Source organism: Chelmon rostratus, chromosome 17 (genome assembly GCF_017976325.1).
Source record: "Chelmon rostratus isolate fCheRos1 chromosome 17, fCheRos1.pri, whole genome shotgun sequence".
Classification (NCBI taxonomy): Eukaryota; Metazoa; Chordata; class Actinopteri; order Chaetodontiformes; family Chaetodontidae; genus Chelmon; species Chelmon rostratus.
In genome coordinates, this window is record NC_055674.1 from 524138 (window position 1) to 544451 (window position 20314).

The 20314-nt window shown below is 48.4% G+C and overlaps 2 protein-coding genes across 2 annotated transcripts; one reads left to right on the forward strand and one right to left on the reverse strand.

Moving 5' to 3' along the window:
• The first annotated feature begins 40 nt into the window (after window positions 1-40).
• Window positions 41-3711, forward strand: si:dkey-225f5.4. The gene is made up of 9 exons (XM_041956371.1): window positions 41-112; window positions 423-519; window positions 1061-1184; window positions 1336-1493; window positions 1642-1784; window positions 1856-2033; window positions 2168-2307; window positions 2442-2604; window positions 3442-3711. Exons 1-9 carry the CDS (start codon window positions 96-98, stop codon window positions 3505-3507), a joined length of 1086 nt encoding a protein of 361 aa, XP_041812305.1. The 5' UTR covers window positions 41-95; the 3' UTR covers window positions 3508-3711.
• A 1616-nt stretch (window positions 3712-5327) lies between these two features.
• On the reverse strand, window positions 5328-19024 carry nr1d1 (nuclear receptor subfamily 1, group d, member 1). Its single transcript, XM_041956370.1, has 8 exons — window positions 18711-19024; window positions 10735-11010; window positions 10543-10631; window positions 9981-10125; window positions 8869-9584; window positions 8061-8246; window positions 7704-7914; window positions 5328-7036 (listed from the first exon to the last, which is right to left on the reverse strand). The coding sequence occupies exons 1-8, from the start codon at window positions 18760-18762 to the stop codon at window positions 6822-6824; spliced, it is 1890 nt and encodes a 629-aa protein (XP_041812304.1). The 5' UTR covers window positions 18763-19024; the 3' UTR covers window positions 5328-6821.
• Window positions 19025-20314: the final 1290 nt, after the last annotated feature.

The window sequence follows — 20314 nt, forward strand, 5'->3', positions numbered from 1 at the left end:
GCGCTAACGGAACCATAAACTGGTTTGACTTTTACAGAAGAAGAAGAATTGGCCAATGAGATGGCTCGTGGTACCGCGGATATTTGAAAATAGAAATGGCTGAAGTTCGAGCGTAAGTATCTGAGATTTAAGTAACATATAACGCCATCGTCCACAGTTAACCTCTCATACGAGTCAAGGAAAGTGTTTTAAATGTTTCTTTTACGCTTAGACTTGTGTCGTCTGTCCCGAGCGATTTAAAATGTGTAACTCAAACGGTTGAAAACAATTAACGGAAGTGATGGAGGTTGGTAAGCTAGCTGAAGCTAACTGGCTGAATTTAGACCTGTTAATTGTGTCTGCTGTTGGTGTTCAGTCAGTGTTTCATAAACCTTGTTGTGCTAAAGTCTGTCTGTCTGTCCGTGTCTGTGTTACTGTGTCAGTGTGCTACAGCGCTGTGATCCGGCTCTCCTGGACCCCTGCGGAGACTCGGAGCAGCCGGACTGTGCTGAAGCAGCCAGGATGGTCCTCTACCTGACGGTCTGTCTGCCTCCGTCCTGAGGGGGATTTTTACAAATATGTCATTATATGAAACGCGAGTCACGCAGAATCTCGCGACACATTTTCCTTTAATGTTTCTCCTGCAGTTTGGACCCTGAACAGGTTTATAATGGCCACCAGTATCAAAGTGCTGCTTTAGAGGACCATACACTCCAGTGCTGTTCTCAGAGCAGCCATACTGGGCTGCTAAGGGGACAGCAGCTGGTCAAACTGTCCTCAGCAGGAAAAAAATGACAGAAATGTGACCCCGCAGCTCTGTGCTCACAGTGAAACGCCTTATCGATCAGTACAGATTGACTAAATTAGCTCGAAGGTTAGTGTGTGGAACCGTTCTTTAGACAGTCATCGACATATATTTTAATGTCCCTGAAGGAGTTTTCTGCAGCACGGGGCAGTTAGTCCAGGTCGCAGGTCAGGCTAGAGAAGACAAAACTTTTACACCAATCAGGATCAATTACTCCAGAGAATGACTGTGTGTGTGTGTGTGTCTGTCTGTCTGTCTGTCTGTCTGTCTGTGTAGGAAAGTCGGCGTGTCCAGAAGGTTCTATGGCGTCAGCTGTTTGTTCTGGACTCCATGATGTCTCTATTGGAGGGTCTGGAGTCTGCCCAGCAACTGCTGACACAACCCTGCCCCCCCCAACCTGGTACATACAGTACACAGAGTACTCACTCAGTACATACAGTAAATGAAAATAATGTATCAACCTGTTTGTTTTAGGATTGTGTCATGTATATTTATTATGAAGTTGTTATAATTTACAGCTGTGTCTGTGTGTGTGTCTGTCTGTGTGTCAGAGGGTGGGGCTCGGGCCAGGTGGAAGGCCCTGAAGGCGGAGAGCAGGTCGGGGGTGGAGGAGGTGGAGACTCTGCTCAGATCTCTTCAGGAGAGGATCCAACAGATCCACAACAGAAGACACACACTCACACAGCTGATCCAACAGCTGCACAACAAGGTGGCCACAGACCCCCCCAGCCCCAGTCATGTCTCCATTAGTATTCATTCATGTTACTGTTGTTATATACATGTCTTATAGTTATTCATACTTCTGTTTTTGTCATAGCTCTTCTTGTCTCCTCTCTTTGTCTTCTTGTCTCCTTCAGAAGCAGCAGTGTGAACATCTGGGGGAGTCTCTGCAGAAGGCCCAGAATGCATTGCAGTCATGCGATCGTCAGCTGATCCAGCTGAGGGCGGAGTCAGACGCTGCGCTCGCTCAGCTGGTCAGCTGGCAGCGACTCAGAGATGAGTGAGTGTCATCAGGTCACGTGACCCTCGTTCAGTCTTCTGATTGTTGACTGACTTCTGTTCACCTGTCAGGCTGCAGGTGAACATCTCTGCCCTTCAGGATGTCATGCAGATCAACCTGCTGTCCTTCAACCAATCAGAGCTGCGTGTGGAGCTCAGGCCACGGCCGTCCTCCGACCAGTCGTCCAATGAGCAGGAGCCGCTGAAACTGTCAGTCACCTGGAGCCACGACGACCGCTTCAGACTGCAGGTCAGAACACGTGAACCGATCCGGCTGTTCATTTATCAGTTAAATAATTAACCCCCCCCCCCCCCCAAAGCTTAGCTTAGCTATGACAGCTGATTGGTTGATCCTCTGTAAGGTGAGGGTGTGTTTGTGTGCAGGTGAATGACGGGACAGCCGTGCTGGTGGAGGACTGCATGTCGGGCAGACGGCCTGAGCTCAGCGCCGCCCTGCTGGAGGTGATGCAGTGTTACATGGGTCAGGTGGAGCTGCTGTCTGAGATCCAGAGACTGAGATCCAGGTGAGCCTCCACTTCCTGTTTGTTGTCCTGTCGGATCCTGTCTGCTCACGGCGGTTTGCCCCCGCCTCCAGTCTTAAGATAAGCTAAACACATCCTGGACCTCTGACCTCCATCCTGTCTGTGCGTGTTTTCAGTTTTGCCATCGACTGGCGTCCCGCTCAGCGTCTGCTGGTCTACCTGAAGTCGGCGCTGTTGGTGTGTCACCTGGAGGTGGAGGAGGGATACCCGGGCGGCGGCCGGGCCCGGCTGCTGTCAGCACGAAGGGACGGACAACCTGTGGACACATCTGGACTGAAGGTAACAAACACAGAACGACCATCTGAAGCTTCGTCCTAAAGTAGCAGCACTACACTGTACAAATACTTCAGGAAATGTACAAAAGTACGAGCAACAAAACATACTAAATTAGCTAAAGTAAAAGTACTGCTTTACAGAATTCAGATGTTCCTTTATCAATGAATCTGAATGACCTGACTTACTGCTGGACAGCTTCATCTGTAATAATACATCACATTCATTTATTTCATCATATTTTGTTTTGATTATCTGAATCTGCAAAGAAACTAAAGCAAAGAACGAGAGCCTCAAAACTCTGCTGATGTACAGTACTTAAATAAAAGTACTTAGTTACTTTACAGCACTGCTTCAGCTGATGAAATAAAGAAATAAATATGTTCATGATTCCTGTCTGATGCTCTGCAGAAAAACCAAACTAATCTGTCTGTCTCTCTCTCCATCTGTCTGTCTCTCTGTCTGTCTGTCTCTCTCTGTGTCTGTCTGTCTCTCTCTCTGTCTGTCTCTCTCTCCATCTGTCTGTCTCTCTGTCTGTCTGTCTCTCTCTGTGTCTGTCTGTCTCTCTCTCTCTCTGTCTGTCTCTCTCTCCATCTGTCTGTCTCTCTCTCTGTCTCTCTCTCTGTCTGTCTCTCTCTCTCTCCGTCTGTCTGTCTCTCTCTCTGTCTCTCTCTCCGTCTGTCTCTCTCTCCGTCTGTCTGTCTCTCTCTCTCCGTCTGTCTGTCTCTCTGTCTCTCTCTCCATCTCTCTGTCTCTCTCTGTCTGTCTCTCTCTCTGTCTCTCTCTGTCTGTCTCTCTCTATGTCTCTCTCTGTCTGTCTCTCTCCATCTGTCTGTCTCTCAGCCCTCTCACACTGATCCCAGTCTGACTGACTGGTTGTTGTTTCTCAGCATCAGTCCTCTCATCTGACTGCTGCGTCTTTCTGTCCTCATATTTGGCTCTTTGTCTTTCCTCGTGTGTCCAGTAGATGTCAGTGTGTCCCTGCTGTGTCCGGCAGTGGTGCAGTTTGGACACGGTCCTCTTGTTGGATTAGACGTGTCTGTTTATCACGTGTTGTTTATTGATGTTTTTGTTTATGGACTCACAAACATCAACATGTAAATAAAGTTTTTACTCCACAACAAAGTGAGTGTCGACTGAAATGTGACGTCTTATAATGAACACAGCAAACAGCTTTTATTTTGAAAAGCTGTCCCTGCAGTGCTGCCCGGAGGCCACTGGGAGGCACTGCTTCCTGCCGCCTGGCCTCCCAGCATGCACTGCTGCTCGCCCTACTGTACACTGTGACATAACACACACACTTACACGTGATTAGATAACAGGTCAGGAGACAGAAACCACAGCGGAGGAATATCTGGACTCATCAGAGGTCTCTACAGGACGTCCACGTAAATGTGACGTGACAAACATCCTGTGGTGGAGAGTAACTAAGTACATTTACTCAACTACTGTACAGCTTTCAGGTGCTTTTATTTTTTACATAAGATACAACACATGTTTCTGTGCTGCAGTGGTAAACACAGTATGTAACACTGGTTTAATATTAAGAGGCCTGTGTGCCTGATCCCAGATCAGTTTATGAAACATCAGACTTTGAACTGCATCATTATTCAGGAGAGCAGCGTCTGTAGACTGACCAGTATTTACATGATCAATAAATCTGAAGTTCAGCGGCGACGATCGCTGTCACTCTGTCTGTCTGTCTGCCTGCCTGCCTGCCTGTCTGTCTTTGTCTCTGTCTGTCTGTCACTCTGCCTGTCTGTCTGTCTTTGTCTCTGTCTGTCTGTCACTCTGCCTGTCTGTCTGTCTTTGTCTCTGTCTGTCTGTCACTCTGCCTGCCTGTCTGTCTTTGTCTCTGTCTGTCTTTGTGTCTGTCTGTCCGTCCACACTGAAGTCTCTCAGCTGACCTCTGTCCATCAGTAGTTTGACTGTCTCAGGTGTCTCAGGTGTCTCCTTCTGTTCAAACTGAGATGAGAAGCAGGAGAAGGAAACGACAGAAGGAGATTCAGTCTTGAAGTTATTGATCAGAACAGTTTTTAATCTTCTGCTGATTGATTCATTGACTCACAGCTGTCAGATGAAGGTTGTTGAGTAAAATGTGGAAATTATCCAGAAAAGTTCAGGCTGAACAGGTGATTGTTTTAAAGAATTGCTTGATTGTGGTTGGTTTTTTACGTCTATAATGAAAATGAGTCATAAAAATAACCTTTAAATAACTTTTTCAAACAGAACGTGATGTATAATAATTAACTCGGCCTTATGTTGGTTTATTTTGTCTCCTAACAAACGGACACACTTTACTGTTCAGTGCAAACAGGAAGTGATGGATGAATCACTGTGAAGTGGCTCCGCCTGCTGGCTCCTCATTGGTTGGCATGAACACTGAGGTTTGGAGGGACTTGACCAATCAGAGAGCAGAGTGTAGAGTTGGTTATGAGCCTCCAGTTTGACCCACTTCTCCTCTGTGTGACTGTTTTCTGCCTCCATCTCGTCTTTGTCTCTGTGATAAAAACTATCAAATATATTAAATAATTAGCTAAAAACTGAGAATTTCTGTTTTTCTGCTTCTTCTTGAAATAAACTGAATCGTCCTGAATTATTTATGCCTGATTATTAAAACATATATAAACACTATATGAAAGTTACAGTCATGTGGTCTGCAGCTTTAGTCCAGCTCTGTTTAAAGGATCACTTGATGACATCTGGTTTGAATAATTCTGTATTTCAGCTGAAAATGTTCAGAAACAAATGAAAGAAAAATGAGACGATGTGTGTATATGTATACACACACACACACATATATATATATAATGTCTTTACAACATAAAACACAGGTTAAAATACAAACATCAGAATATCTCATGTCCATTAGATGCATTTCATACTCAACACTGTTTCAAACCTTACATACAGTTTTTCTTTTATACAGTGGTAATATTTGCACAGGCATGTTTTCATATTAACAAAAAATAGAGATGTATAATATATCTTTGCGTGTCAAACACGGTTCTTCAAACAGTTCTGGATATTTGTCTTTTTTACAGTTTTCATACAGAAGATCAGCTGCATAAAGTTTGTTAGAAAGACTTGAACACATCACCCCGCCTCCTCCGTCTCACTGGTTAGCGGAGCTGTCCGTCACTGCCGTTCCTTCGTGCTATTGGCTGGTGTTGGTGGACGCTGTCTCTGTGTGTCCACAGATTCAAACGAAGCTGAACGTTGAAAGTAGGACAATAAAAACCCACACCAGCTTTTCTCTGTGTGTCAAACAACACGTCAGCCAAGTGCTTGGAAGTTCTGGATGTTCCCTTTGTCCTGGAAAAGTCCATCAGGGACGAGTCCCACCTCGTTCTCATCCCTGTTTCAGGACGTGAGTTTGAACTAGCTTAGCACAAAGACTGGAAGCAGGGGGGAACTGTTAGCCTAGCTCCTTTAAAGAGTAAACAAACAATCTGTCTGATTTAAATGTTGGATTTTTAGTTAACGAGCTCGTTAGCAGTCCGTCCTGTCACTCAAACCTGACATTAAAAACTCCTGCATCCATGCACAGGTCCATCACTGACGGCTGCCTTTGTCACCTAAATACTGTTTATCACAATCCATTCATGACTGCACATGATAACCTTCTCATTTTGTCATCATTAATTATTATGAAAGGTGAAAGATGCAGGGATTCGGTTTGATAGTGATGAAGTCAGAACTCTGTAGCTGTGATGCTAACAGAGGCTGTTAAAACCACAATGTCTCCTTCACGTTGCTTTTCTACACCCGACCTATAACACGTCAGAGGCGGGGTTGTTGGAAGATGGAATTTTTATGTTTTGATGGGACTTGGCTAACAGTTTCCCCCTGCTTCCAGTCTTTGTGCTAAGCTAAGCTAAACGCCCTCTGTCCTCTCTGGGTAAAACAAGCTAACACAGCTAGCATTCTTAAAATGTCAAACTGTTCCTTTAACTTGGCCCAACAGGATGTAATTTGCGAGCTACAGACTCTTATTTTGGCGGAGAGCTGAATGCTGAACGGTTCTGTTGATGACATCATCACCGTGTCGGTTTTAACGATGCGATGACGTCAGGGTCGACGATGATGTAATGAGCTGATGTCATGGCCGTGGAGAGCACCGCGTGATGTTTAGCATCCTCAGCGACCAACAGGAAGTGACACTGATCTGAGTCCGAGCGGACAGCGAAGTGATGTCATCGGTGGCGTCGGCTGTGAGGTCATCAGGCGTCGATGCGGAAGGACAGCAGCTTCTCAGAGTGCATGTTGTTGAGCGTTCGCAGGTCGGGCAGCTTCAGCAGCAGTTTGGTGAAGCGCGGCGAGTCCACGTTGTGATGGTTGTTGCCGGGGGGCGACTTGCTGACCAGCGAGCGCAGAGCTCTGATCAGGTTCTCCTGCAGCTGCTCCACCGACGCCACGTTCTCGATGCCGGACCGGTCTGAGGAGGAAGAGGAGGAGAACAGTGGAAAAAACGTACATGATTTGTCACGTGTTCACGATGTTTAACTACCATGAATGAAACTCAACGCACTCTTCCTGCCGTCACTCCCATCTTTTACTGACAGAAAAGTCGTAATACCACAGTGTAGAAATACTCTCAGTAATGACAAACTACCAAAACAAAGGCAGTCATTATGCAGAATAATATATATTATACTAGCTGATGTTAATTACTTGATGTACTGCTGGGTAGTTTAATCTGTAATAATACACCAGAATTTATTTACAGAATTTAGACTTTGTTGAATAATCTGAATGTGCAAAGTAACTTAAGTAATTAAATAAATGTAGTGAAGTAGAAAGTACAATAGTAGTAGAAGCAGAAAAAATAAAAAATGTAGATAAGTGCAGTACTTGAGCAACTAACTGATTTTAACGATTTAAATTTATCAAAAATTGTCCAATTAAGAATAAAGTGCAGAATCTTTTACAGTGGAGGTAAAGTTAAATGGCTTCACACCGACTGAATCTTCCTCAGCTGTTTCTGTGAACACTTGTTGTTGTGGTGGAAACATCCACAACATAGCAACAGTAACTAAGGGAGGCGGGACTCTCCACTAGTCCACTGACCGACACCCCTGTCGTTCCTGACCCCCCGTCCTCACCTGCGGACACCAGCACCACGGCGGTGAACAGTCCCAGCTCCTGGGCGCTCAGCTCCAGTGCGGCCAGTTTGTGGCTGAAGTCAAACATGGCTCCCAGCAGCTCGCTCATCCCCATCGCCCTCAGCTCCTCCAGGCTGTAGGTGGCACCAGAGATGAAGGTTACCGTCTGTTCCTTCACGTTGAACAGGGACGCGAAGCGCACCATCAGCACCTGGAGGAAGAGAGAAACTGTTGAAGACCTCCACACGCTGACCAACAGTGTGTCGTCCCAGCACGGCTCCGCCTCCTTCGTCATCGTTGTTTGACTAACGGACAAAAGTCACGGAAGGTGTTCGCGTGACGCGACACCCGTCGTACCTCGAAGGTGCCGGCCTTCAGCAGGGTGACCTGGTCGTTCTGAGACAGACAGCTGAATCCTGGGATGTGTTTGGCAAACTCCACCACCTCCCTCACGGCGGGGGTGAAGGACAGAGAGAAGTCCTCCCAGATCTCCTGGGGGGTCTTCGAGGGGTTGGCGTGAGGCTGCATGTTCATTGGACAGGCCTGGAGAGAGAGGAGAGGTCCATCAGTCCACCTGAACACCAACCGTCCAATCACAGCTTAGCAACAGTAACGAAAGACAGCAGGTGTGTTGGTCCACGTGTTGACATGTTAGCATGATGTCATGTTTGTAGTCATACAGTGAACACGCAAAGACGCAGGAACGAGTTCTGAAACATAAGAAAGGACTCACACACCTCAGTGCTCACCTTCGCTAGCCCTGCCAATCAAAGCTAGCGTGGTTAGCTCTGTTTACATTTCCACAGAACGAGGCTGAGCTGGTTCTGTTCTGTTCCACCGTCAAACACGTCACATGACTGAAGCTAAAGACCTCTCTGAACTCGCGCTTCGTGCTGATATTTAGCCTAACTTTCTGCTGAAATGTTAAAATAATCAAACCGCAAACTCGTGGATTTAATGTTAGCTTCACTGGTTAGCTGGCTAACAGCTGAGAAAGTTTATGTCTGATATCAGGGACTAATTGTTTCTGACTTTACTTTGAATGTCGGTGGTAAATCTGCAAACTGAAAATGGAAAGATTGACAGGGCAGCAACAGTAACTAAGGGGGGCGGGGCTTATCAAACGATAAATTAATTCAAATACATGTTTTTGATTGGTTCTCACCAGCACAATCCCCGTGCAGTTCTTCACAGGATGGTTCTGCCCCTGGGTCACATGATCACTGAGCCCATCTCCTCCAATCAGATTACTGTTATGCAGGCTCCACCTCCTGTTGCCATGGTGATGATTTGTGAGGTTTTGACTGCTGTCCGGCAGCAGGTAGCGTCCCGTCCCCAGGTTGTTGTTATGTTGATAGATGGTGTTGAGGCCGTTGGTGTGGTAACCATTGGGGCAGCGGTTGGGCCCCCAGTGCGCCGCCTCCCCGTTGTGGTGTTGGGCGTGGTTATTCTGCTGAGGCTGCTGAGGTGGCGCGTGGGGATTGGCCAGCTTGTCGTGAGCGTACAGGAAGGTCTCACGGTGAGCGCGTGTGATGGCGCTGATGGTGGAGTCCAACCCTGGGCTGGGAGGGGAAGAGAGGGAGGGACTCTGACAGGGGGAAGGAGGAAGAGGAAGAGGAGAGGGTGAGGAGGAGGAGGCCGGGGCCAGAGGGGAGGGGGAGGATGGGGCAAGTGGCGGGGCCGAAGGCTCGGGCTGGGGAGCGATGGTCACCCCCGGGCAGGGGGAGGAGGATGAGGATGAGGAAGAAGAGGAGGAGGAGGAGAGGCTGGCGAGTTGGAAGTCGCTCTGGAGCTGGTTGTTCACCATGTTGTTCATGGCGCTCTGCATCTCAGCCAACATCCTCTGCTTTTCACGCTTCGGGATCCGACCGAAACGAACCGCTGTGGACCGAAGAGGAGGAGGAGGAGGAGGGGGGGGGGGGGAGGGGGAGGGGGAAGAGGGGGAGGAGGGGGAGGAGAGGGAGGAGGAAGGGGAAGAGGAGGAGGAGGAGAGGGAGGAGGAAGAAGAAGAAAAGGAGGAGGAGATATCGTTACAGATCAGAAATGTAATCACAACTGCATGTTGACCCAGACAGGTGACAGACAGACAGGTGAACAGACAGACAGGTGAACAGACAGACAGACAGACAGGTGTACAGACAGACAGACAGGTGAACAGACAGACAGGTGAACAGACAGACAGACAGACAGACAGGTGAACAGACAGACAGACAGACAGACAGGTGAACAGACAGACAGACAGACAGACAGGTGACAGACAGACAGGTGAGTGCTCACCGTCCCGGCTCATGCCCACAGACAGGCACTTCTTGAAGCGACACTGCTGGCAGCGGTTCCTGTTGATCCTCACGATGGTGCAGCTCTCGTTCTTCAGACACTTCTTGTACTGGATGTTCTGCTGGATGCTGCGGCGGAAGAACCCCTGCAGGACCACAGACGGTCAGTGTTTTTGTTCCGCTCCACGTGAACAGGACGGTGTCAGTAATGGATCGAGCTTCGAGCACTCTGAGACCTTAAAGCTTCACTTTCGGTTCGCCTCCAGTATCTACATCGGGTGATCCGGCTGCTGCCGCATGTGATCGTGTGAAATAACGAACCAGATGTTCGTCACAGCGGATCGCTTTCAGTTCCAGACGCCAACCAGACTAACTGAAGTTTGAGCTGTCTCACAAGCTAGCCTCCACTAGCTGTTTGCTATGGCAGAGCACAGAGTGCAGTAATACACAGCCAGAAGGCAGTAATACTAACAGCTACTGTAGTACTACCACTCCCACTAGGAGTACAGATACTGCGTTTTTAGCTGTATGTCTGTTCTGTAGTAACTGCATGAACATCTCACCTTGCAGCCTTCACAGGCATGAACTCCATAATGGAAACCTGAAGCTACGTCACCACAGACTTTACACAGCAGCACCATGCCGTTGAGCTCTGAAACACACACACACACACACACAGTTGTTGTTATAGTGTGAACGTGAGCAGCTGATTTATTGAATCATCGTCAGTGATGGTTTAGCCGTCAGCTCCTTACTGGTCAGACTGGCCACGGACTTGCTGGGCGACGCCCTCACGGAGCCTCCGTCGTCTCGGCCTCGAGGCGAACCTCCTGCCGAGGAGGAGGCCGAGGAGGAGCCGTCCTCTCCCGCGGAGCCCGAGTTGGAGCTGCTGCTGAGGAAGGAGGGAGTTGAAGAGGAGGAGGGGGAGGCGGTGAAGCAGGGCTGGGAGTTGGAGTTCTCGCTGTACATGGAGACTGGACTGGTCCGAGTCGGAGAGCCTCCACATGAACCCACGTAGGAGATCACACCCCCTGCAGCGAGAGAGGAGAGAGGTCAGTGATGATGATGATGATGACCCAGTCTGGCAGCCATGTTGGCAGGCAGTACAGGTGACGTCTGATTAAATGTCATCGGCTCTGCAGGTATTCGCTCACGAACCAAAGATTGGACACATTAACATGTTGGCCTGATGGTGGCGCTAGAGCAAACATCAGAGGATCAATAAAGCTTTTCCAGTTTTTACAGCCAACAGTCTGTCTGTCTGCACACCTGTCTGTCTGTCCGTCTGCACACCTGTCTGTCTGTCTGTCCGTCTGCACACCTGTCTGTCTGTACACCTGTCTGTCTGTCCGTCTGCACGTCTGTCTGTCTGTCTGCACACCTGTCTGTCTGTCCCGTCTGCACACCTGTCTGTCTGCACACCTGTCTGTCTGTACACCTGTCTGTCTGTCTGTCTGCACACCTGTCTGTCTGTATACCTGTCTGTCTGTCCGTCTGCACACCTGTCTGTCTGTATACCTGTCTGTCTGTCTGCACACCTGTCTGTCTGTCTGTATACCTGTCTGTCTGCACACCTGTCTGTCTAGTTTAATTTAAAATGAAATGACATCAAGATGATGAACTAAAATCCACAAACTCTTTCAGCATTTCAGAGACGAGCAGCTGGTCTGAGATCAGTTTAATGACCTCATCCTGCCAGGCATGAGGGGGCGGAGCCGTGTGTGCGTGTGTGTGTGTGTGGGTGGTCGGCTGGCAGGGAGGGGTTGATATTTATGCAGAGGAAGGCTGTTTTCCTGTAACCATGGTAACACGTGTGTGTGTGTGTGTGGGGGGGGTGTTCTCTAGCAAGTGATGAAAACAAGCTGACTTTCTAGGAATTCTGGGAACAGAGAGAGTGGATGAGGAGGAGGAGGAGGAGGAGGAGGAGGAGGAGGGATCAGCTGACTCCTCCTCCATGAAAATGCTTTGAAGAGGAAAAAACTGCAGTTTTCCTGTAGTTTATATGATCCTACTGGTCCTACTGACGCTGATACTCAACAGAAAGTACAAATACTACAGTGCAGAAAGAGGCCTGTATTGAAAAGTACTGACATCCAAATATACTGAAAGTAGCAGAAGTACTCATGCAGAATGGCTCATTTTAAATTCATACACATTATTATTACGTATTATTAGAATTACTGAAGCGTTCAGCTCATTTTAATGACTTCATGTCAGCTGATCAGTGAAGTTTTAACCTTTAATGATTCATCAGAATCTGCAAAGGGACGTAACTTATCAAATAAATGTGAAGTAAAGATATGATTTGCCTCTGAGATGAAGGAGTGGAAACATTAAAGTCCAAGTACCTCAAAAATGTTCTTCAGGACAGTGCTTGAGTAAATGTACTTAGTTACTTTCCAGCACCGGCGGCTTCACACCTGTTCACCTCACAGAAGAAGAGAGGAGGAGACAGAGCAGCAGCTGCCTCGCCATCTCGTCTTCCACGCTCTGAAGTGAGCGCGACGCTGAGGGAAAGTTAAAAACATGAAGATTCTCAGAGAACTTCTGAACTTCTTCTCCTTTGATTTCTCAGTGGATTTCCGGAGGATTATTCTGGATCATCACAGGTAATGATCTCCTCAGGAAGTGAAGTCACACTCAAGTGTTCACGTCCAGGACTCAAAAACTGCAGTTCCTCAAACGGCCACTTGAGGCCGGCTGGCTGAGCGAGTCAGTCCCCATAGACCCCCATATTAAAAAGTCAACCAACATGTTTACAGCCTGCTACAGAGAGCAGCTTCGGTCTCTTCGTGCTGTCACTCAAAGGGCTGCTTTGAGTGACAGCTAGCTGCTCAGTCTCATCAAACATTCTGCCAAGATGGAGATGGCACCACCCTTCAGAAACCTGAGGGTGGTGTCACTGAGACCACATCCATGTTTGATCCAGTCTGTAGTCTCACTGAATGATACCGACATGTGCTCCATGTCTGTGTGTTCAGACCTGACTCAGCTGTGACAGGTGTGATCATCCGCTGACAGACGGAGCCGCCGCGGGTGACGGGACGGTCGTCACGTGACACAACATGTCGCTACAGTTACAGCCCACCTGCTGCATGTGTGTCAGCTACAGATGTGAAGGTAGCTCTGCGCTCTCATCCTGCAGCAGACTCTGTTTACCACGTGTCAGGGCTGCACGTGACTGCTGACACACGCACGCACACACACACACGCACGCACGCACACACACACACGCACACACACGTCTGATCATCACGTGCATCACTTTTTATCTCCTGGCCGTCATTTTGATGCTTGTAATAATTATAATGATGACATTTATTACTCTGAAGGAGCAGGTTGATTCAGAGCCAAAGCAAGAGATCAAGATACCGTAAAATATTATAAATACGTAAAATATATCTGTTTTTAAACACTGTGTCTGTCAAACAAACAGGAGAAAATACTCAGCTGTAGTATATCTGAGTATTTTCAGCAGCGGATCAACATTCTGTGCTGTGTGTGTGTGTGTGTGTGTGTGTGTGTGTGTGTGTGAGTGTTCATGGTGATGAAGGAACGTGTGTGAGGCTCACTGATGTGTTTTAACGGAGCTCTGTGGCTCAGAGGAAGAAGATCTGTTAGCAGTTAGCCGTTAGCATTCACTGCTGGTTTGATGAGAGTCTGCTGAGAAGAAGCAGAATGAGACACTAACGACCATGAAGGAAATAAAATGTTAAGATTGACATTTTCATAACAGCGGGCGTCTCCGTATGCCGATGAAGAACAGCGATATAGTCACAAAAGCTCCAGAACAGCTCGTCAATGGCCGTAAAGAGTCCTGCAGGGGCACGGTGAAACATCACAGAGGAGGAGATCCAGGAGATCACGAGTGGGGAGAATGACTGAGTGCTGCAGGAGAATCTGACCGTCTGTGTGTCAGTAATACGTCCCCCCTCCCTCCTCCTGCAGGCCGGGGGGAGCGGAGGCTCGTGTGCTGTCAGCCGTCACGCCCCTGAGCCACGTGCCTCCTCCAACCTCCTGCTGCAACCTCCTCTAACCCTCCTCCACACAGCAGACGCTGCAACGGGACTGGCTCGAGTCAGGCCCGCCCACACAGTGACACACACAGTGACACACAGATATTTCACTAACATGTACACACACACTGACACACACATACACACACACACATACATTCACTGACACACACACACACATACATTCACTGACACACACACACACACACACACACACACACGCTGCTCTCACGTTCCCTCCATTGATCACACACACACACACACTCAGGCTGCACAGGCACACTTGTGAGGGCCGTCAGTGATCCAGAACAGGTTTATGGATGATTTTCTGAACAGGCTGACGGGAAAACGACCGTAAAGAGACAACATGAGCTCTGGAGCGTCTGCTCCTCCTCACATGTTGCTCTGGTTCATCGATTCACTCGACAAAAAGTTACTGGTGGTAACTCGAGGTATCTGAGGGTAAAAAAGGTAACAAGCTGATTTGTTCGCGGTTTTGCTAAAAGGACAATAAAGTTGTTTGAAAAGTTGTGTGGAGGGGAACACAAATGTCTGAACCAAATGTCATCTCATCAGTCCATCCAATCATTGTCGAGACGTTTCAGGAGTCTGGATGGGAGCACATAAAGTTCTCCGTTAATAACTCTTAATGAGTCCAGTTTTTCAAATGATAATTAAAGGAACAGTGTAAGAACTGACCACCTGTTGAAGGTTGTTCCAAACAAACAGGAGGCAGCATATCACCAGAGGACCTGCTAACCGGGGCTCTGCAGGGTCCTGTGCTCTCTCCTTCACCCTCAGACACAATAAAGACGGCTGCCGCCTCCAGTTCTCTGATGATACAGCCATCATCAGATGAGTATCACAGAGGAACAAACTGGAATGGTGATGGACTTCCACAGGAAACCACCACAGACTACACCGGTCTGCATCCAGGGACCTGACATTGAGATCATGGTGTCCACCTCAACAATAAACTGGACTGGTCCACTAACATTGATGCCCTGTACAGGAAGGACCAAAGTCGTCTCCATCTGCTGAGAAGACTGAGGTCCTTTGGAGTATGTAGGACATTACTGAGGACTTTCTATGACTCTGTGGTTGACTCTGCAGTCTGTTACTCAGTGGTCTGCTGGGGCTGTGGAAGCTCTGAGAGGGACAGAAAGAGACCTGGTTCTGTCCTGGACTGTCCTCTGGACACCACTGAGGATGTAGGTGAGAGGAGGATGTTAGCCAACCCCTCCCACCCCTGCATGACACAGTGGGGGCCTCAGCAGCTCCTTCAGTAACAGACTGCTGCATCCACCCTGTAAGAAGGAACTACCACAGGTCCTTCATCCCATCAGCTGTCAGAGTTCAGCTCCAGCTTCAGTTCATGCAGCTCTGGGTCCAGATTCACACTGTATTTCTTTGCACTGCTGTAAAACATCCTTCTGCCTCATACATGCTACAACCTGTCCAATATTACATTCCTTTTTCCTTAAATACTACACCTCTGCATACAGTATGTATATTTATCTACTCTGCATTACAGCAGATACTGTACTTAATTTATCCAAACCAACCGTGGGCAATTTTTTCCGGACTCTTTGCTGTCTTTGGCTGTAGCTGCTAGCTGCTGGTAGCTAGTTAGCTCAGTTAGCCGTGCAGCTAGCGGCTCTACTAGCTGACCGAAGGTCGGTCATCACCGGCGAGGAAAAACAGCGTCTAGAGCCGCAGTATTATCACATCTACCTGGAGAACCTGAGCTGCTGACTGTTGTAACAGGGAAAGACGAGATGGTTTGAGGAGTTTTATTTTGTTTTCTGATGAGCTAATCCAGTAAATTAAGATCGTCTTAGTCCAGTAAAAGAGAGAAACTTGAACTCAGAAGGTGTTCGATTTGATCGTATTTCCTTTCAGGACATTTTGTGAGTTCTGGAGATACAAAGTAGGACAGGCTGCCGCTAACTGGTTAGCATGCTAACGTCAGCACTGTTATTTCTTCACATTCTGTTGATGTTTGTTCATTTTGTGACCGTTTTAGACTAAACTTACGGCTGTATCTGACGTGTTGTACCTTTAAATGATCATTTTAGGTCGTAAAGAGACGAATGTGTCTGATTGGAGGGTTCATGGTTCTGTCAGCATCAGTCTGGATGTATGAACAGAGTTCTCCACAATCACTGCCATCCTTCAAATGTTCCTCGGCAAACCATCACAACAGTTTGATCCATACACTCCTCAGCTGCTTCATCCATGCTTCAGCTTCACATCAGTGTCCAATCAGGCTGAAGCAGGTGTACATCACACTGTTCACCTGCTGATACTCTCAGCTCGCTCCACCTGCTCCACCTGCGACCTGCGAGCTCAGCTTCAGGTCGCAGTTTGTGATGAAGCTGAAGACGAGCTGATCACTACGAAGACAAACCAACATAAAGACGTTTTAGTGTTTGTCAGGAGCAGAAACCTGACGACTGAGTGAACCTCTGCTCGGGAACACTGAAGGTCGACCAACCCCCAAATCCCACGAGGACGTCAAAACAAACATGGACGCCAATCAGCAACTTGTTTGTCGGCTGCTTGTCAACAAAAAGGAGGAGAAAAGCTGGTAGTTTGAAGAGATCCTGGATGGAGTTTACACGAGGAACTGGAGCTGAACCTCAGTCCCAGAGACTCGATCTGAAGACTCTTTACACACCAAACCTGCGATTTTCTCTTCAAGCTGTCGACACAGCTGAGCCAGACCACAACAGACCTGGTCCCATCAGTCACAGATAGCGTCTCTACCTTCAGCTGGCTTCATTGTGCTTTAGATTCATGGCTTTATTAAAGGGGGACGGTCTAATCCTTCAAACAGGAGATAAACGCAGAGTTTGCTGTGTTTTGGCTGCCTGCTGTGACCATGGTAACCAGAGGAAGAGGAGAGGAGGTGGTGGTCCACTTTCTCACACAGGGGGGGAGGGAGGGGGGAGGAAACACCCAATGAAAGCTGCACATGGCAGAACATGAAGAGGATCAGATCAGAGGAGGTGATGGGAAGTCTCTGCCTGCCTCAAACTGAAAACTGTCTTCAGAACACGTTTCAAACTTTGATATGAACACCAGTCTTTAACGTGATCAGGTATATTGATCATACATCTGTTGTCATTCAAAAGACCGTACCTGTGTTTCTAATAGATGTATGAATACATGTATTATTCAACATAATTATATGTTTGACATGTGACTTATATGTTCAAACCTTTACATGGCTTAATACAGGTATGTTACACCTGCAGCAGCCGAGCTTTCTGTTTCATCTAAAACACAAAGACAATCTTATGAAGATTTGAATCAGACTGTGAGATATTTGTCTGCTGCTGCAGGTCGATGATCATTAAAACGGAACAGCAGCTCACACACCAGCAGCTGTATTAAAGGTGTGTCATACATGTAGAATCTGTAGCTGCGGTTCATGGTCACTTATTTGTTGTGCATTTTGGTGGCAGTCAGTCACATTTCGATGTTTTCTGTTCAAACGTGCAGGAGAGTAAAAAAAACAGATCCGATCAGACGGAGGGAGGAGGCGAGCGGACAATTACGCAATGAGCTCAGCCAGAGCAGCAGCCAATCACAGCGCGCGGAGCTCCGTGAAAACAAAGCGCACATGGCCCGCTCAGCCGGTCCATGTGAACCGGCAACGGCCGCTGTGCTGGAGGGAGCGCGCGGGCGCACGCACGCCCGTGCACACACGTACAAATCCGCGCCGGTCCACCTGACACCGCGCGACCCAGCGACCCACCGCTGTCATCATGACCCAGTTCCTCGAAACACAACCGGAATCACGGTGACGGTCCCCGTGATGATCCGCCTCAGACCCGCAGACATGTGCCCGAGTCAGCCGGTGTGAACCTGCAGGTTTGTTCTCTCTGTAAACCCCTCACAGCTGATTTCCTGTCGCATCCTTACACTTTGAGCTCGAGCCTTCAACGAGGGCGGATCAGTGTGAAACACATGAATGAGACGCGCCGCGTCCACCGCAAGGGCAGAAACACAAGTGGCTCCAGAGCATCATTAAACGGCCAGTTCGCGGACTTCGTGCTTCACACCTGCACTGACGGATCAAACTGATTGATTGATTGATTGATTGTCATCCTCTCTCCCGTGTTTAGGCCCACATATTCTGGGTGACCGATGCGTACCATATCTGACCAATGTCTGACGCGCAATACAGAGTCAAAACGCACCAGCGGCGCGTCAAGAGCTTTCATGTACTGAGTTAAGTCTGCGTGCGCTTTACGCGCGGTCTGCGCGGAGCGGCGTGGCGCGCGATGTTTCCCTGTTCGCTTGGTGCTTGACCGGATGGCAAGGCGAAGCGTCATATTTAGTCATAAATGTATTGATTTTATGTTTGGAGTTTCTCAATTTACAACTTTCAGTTCTCAGGCAGAATCTGATTCACACATCATATATCAGACGCAGGTGCGTTTTGACGCGCGGCGTTTCGCTCACACCTGTCGCCTGACACAAAGCGACATAAAATCTGACATCAAAGCAAACACAGAGCAGAAAACATGAAAAGTGAAGAGACAGATCTGCAGAAACACTCCGCCATGATGTCCACACTCACACTGACTCACACTTTCTAAACTCAAGTTAAAGCCCGACACGCCGCGCGCGCACCGCGCCTGCAGCTCCTTGCCTTGCTTTGAGGGGAGGAAGAGTGAGGAGGACGCGTGAGGATCGGGGTTTACCTGTATTGTTGTTGTTGTTGCTGTTGTTTGTGTCCATGGCAGTGGTCGTCATCCTGAGCTGCGACACAGCCACGCGCGAGAGCGTTTTTTAAAAAATCCTGGATGTTTTCCGCTCCGCCGACCGCATCACACACCAGAAGCTACAGCGGGAGGACTTAAAAACGCAGAAGAAGAAGAGGAGGAAGCGTCTGCCTGTGACCTACTCCATTATTCTACTTTCCGTTCCTCCTCAGAGTCACTTTCACACAACAATGTCTGTCGACCGCGCGAGGATCCTGTCATTTGCTGCTCGCGCTTGCTTCGCTCCTCTCCGGTGTTTTTTTTTTTTTTTCAAACAGGGCGCGCGCTGCCGGCGGGTGACGATGTGAATGTGAGGGGACCGCCGCGCCCGCACGCGGCAGAAAACGGGACCATGTGACCGCGGGGAGAGCCTCGTGCCCCAGTGACACACTTTCCCGCCCCTCCTTCCTCCTCTCTGTAGTACAGGCTTGTTTAAATCCCCGCGCACGTGGAGCAGCCCGCTGCTCTCCGCACAGAGGCATTGTGGGAAGTGTAGGCCAGATGAGTTTGTTTCACAGGAGGTGACATGTGGCTGAGTGGTTTTCACATGCAGACAGTCTGACTGGTTACACACAGAAGAGTTAACAGGAAGGCAGAGACAGACCCCCACCTGACACAGGTGAGACAGGTACATTTAAACAGAAGCAGGACTAATGAGATCTGATGCTGAACTCTGTTTTAATGATCGAGTCAAAGACGTTCAGTCACATTTCTTCAGATCAGCTTCATCTCTGAAACTGCTGATCTACAGAAGCTTCACACGTTTGACATCTGGCTGCATCATTGGCTCCCGTTACATCTCTTCTCTCGCTCCTGAATCCAGTTCTTGCCTGTGGACCTGGTCTGTGACCCCTCGACCATGAAGATCTGGGAATGGATCCTGCTGGATCCTCCCAGATCAGGGTTTGTGAGTGAGGCTGATCAGGCCCCACACTCAGACACTCTGTCTCTAAATGTCTTCAAACCGTCCTCTTTGTTTGATGGTTTTTTATCGTTGTTACCTCCTCTCTGCTCATGTCCTTCTTCTTCTTCTTGTCACCTTGTGCACACTGTTGTGTAGGTGTGTCTATAAATGAAGTCTGTATTCAAGGCAGGTGTTCCAAAGACTGTAAACAAATACAAATACTGAGTGGATCATGTAATAGATTACTTCCCATACCTGAAGTGGGTGCTTATGATGTATAGCAGGCGTGTCCAAACGATCCCATCGGGGGCTGTGTGGCTGCGGGTTTTCATTCCAGCCAGGGAGGAGCAGGACTCATTCAATCAGCTGATCTCAGTCTTCAGCTGATAATGAAGGTGACCCTTTGACTGGTTGGAACAAAAACCTGCAGCCACGCGGCCCCCGATGGGATCGTTTGGACACGCCTGATGTTTATACGTATCTATAAGCAGCATGCAGGATTCGGATGGTGTGTTTGCTCGAGGCTGACTGACACTGATGGAGCTGTTCATCACACTGATGGTCTGTGGACACGAGCTGTTCCTGTGTCTGCTGGTTTTGGTGTACAGAGCTCTGGAGCGCCTCCCGGAGGGGAGAGCAG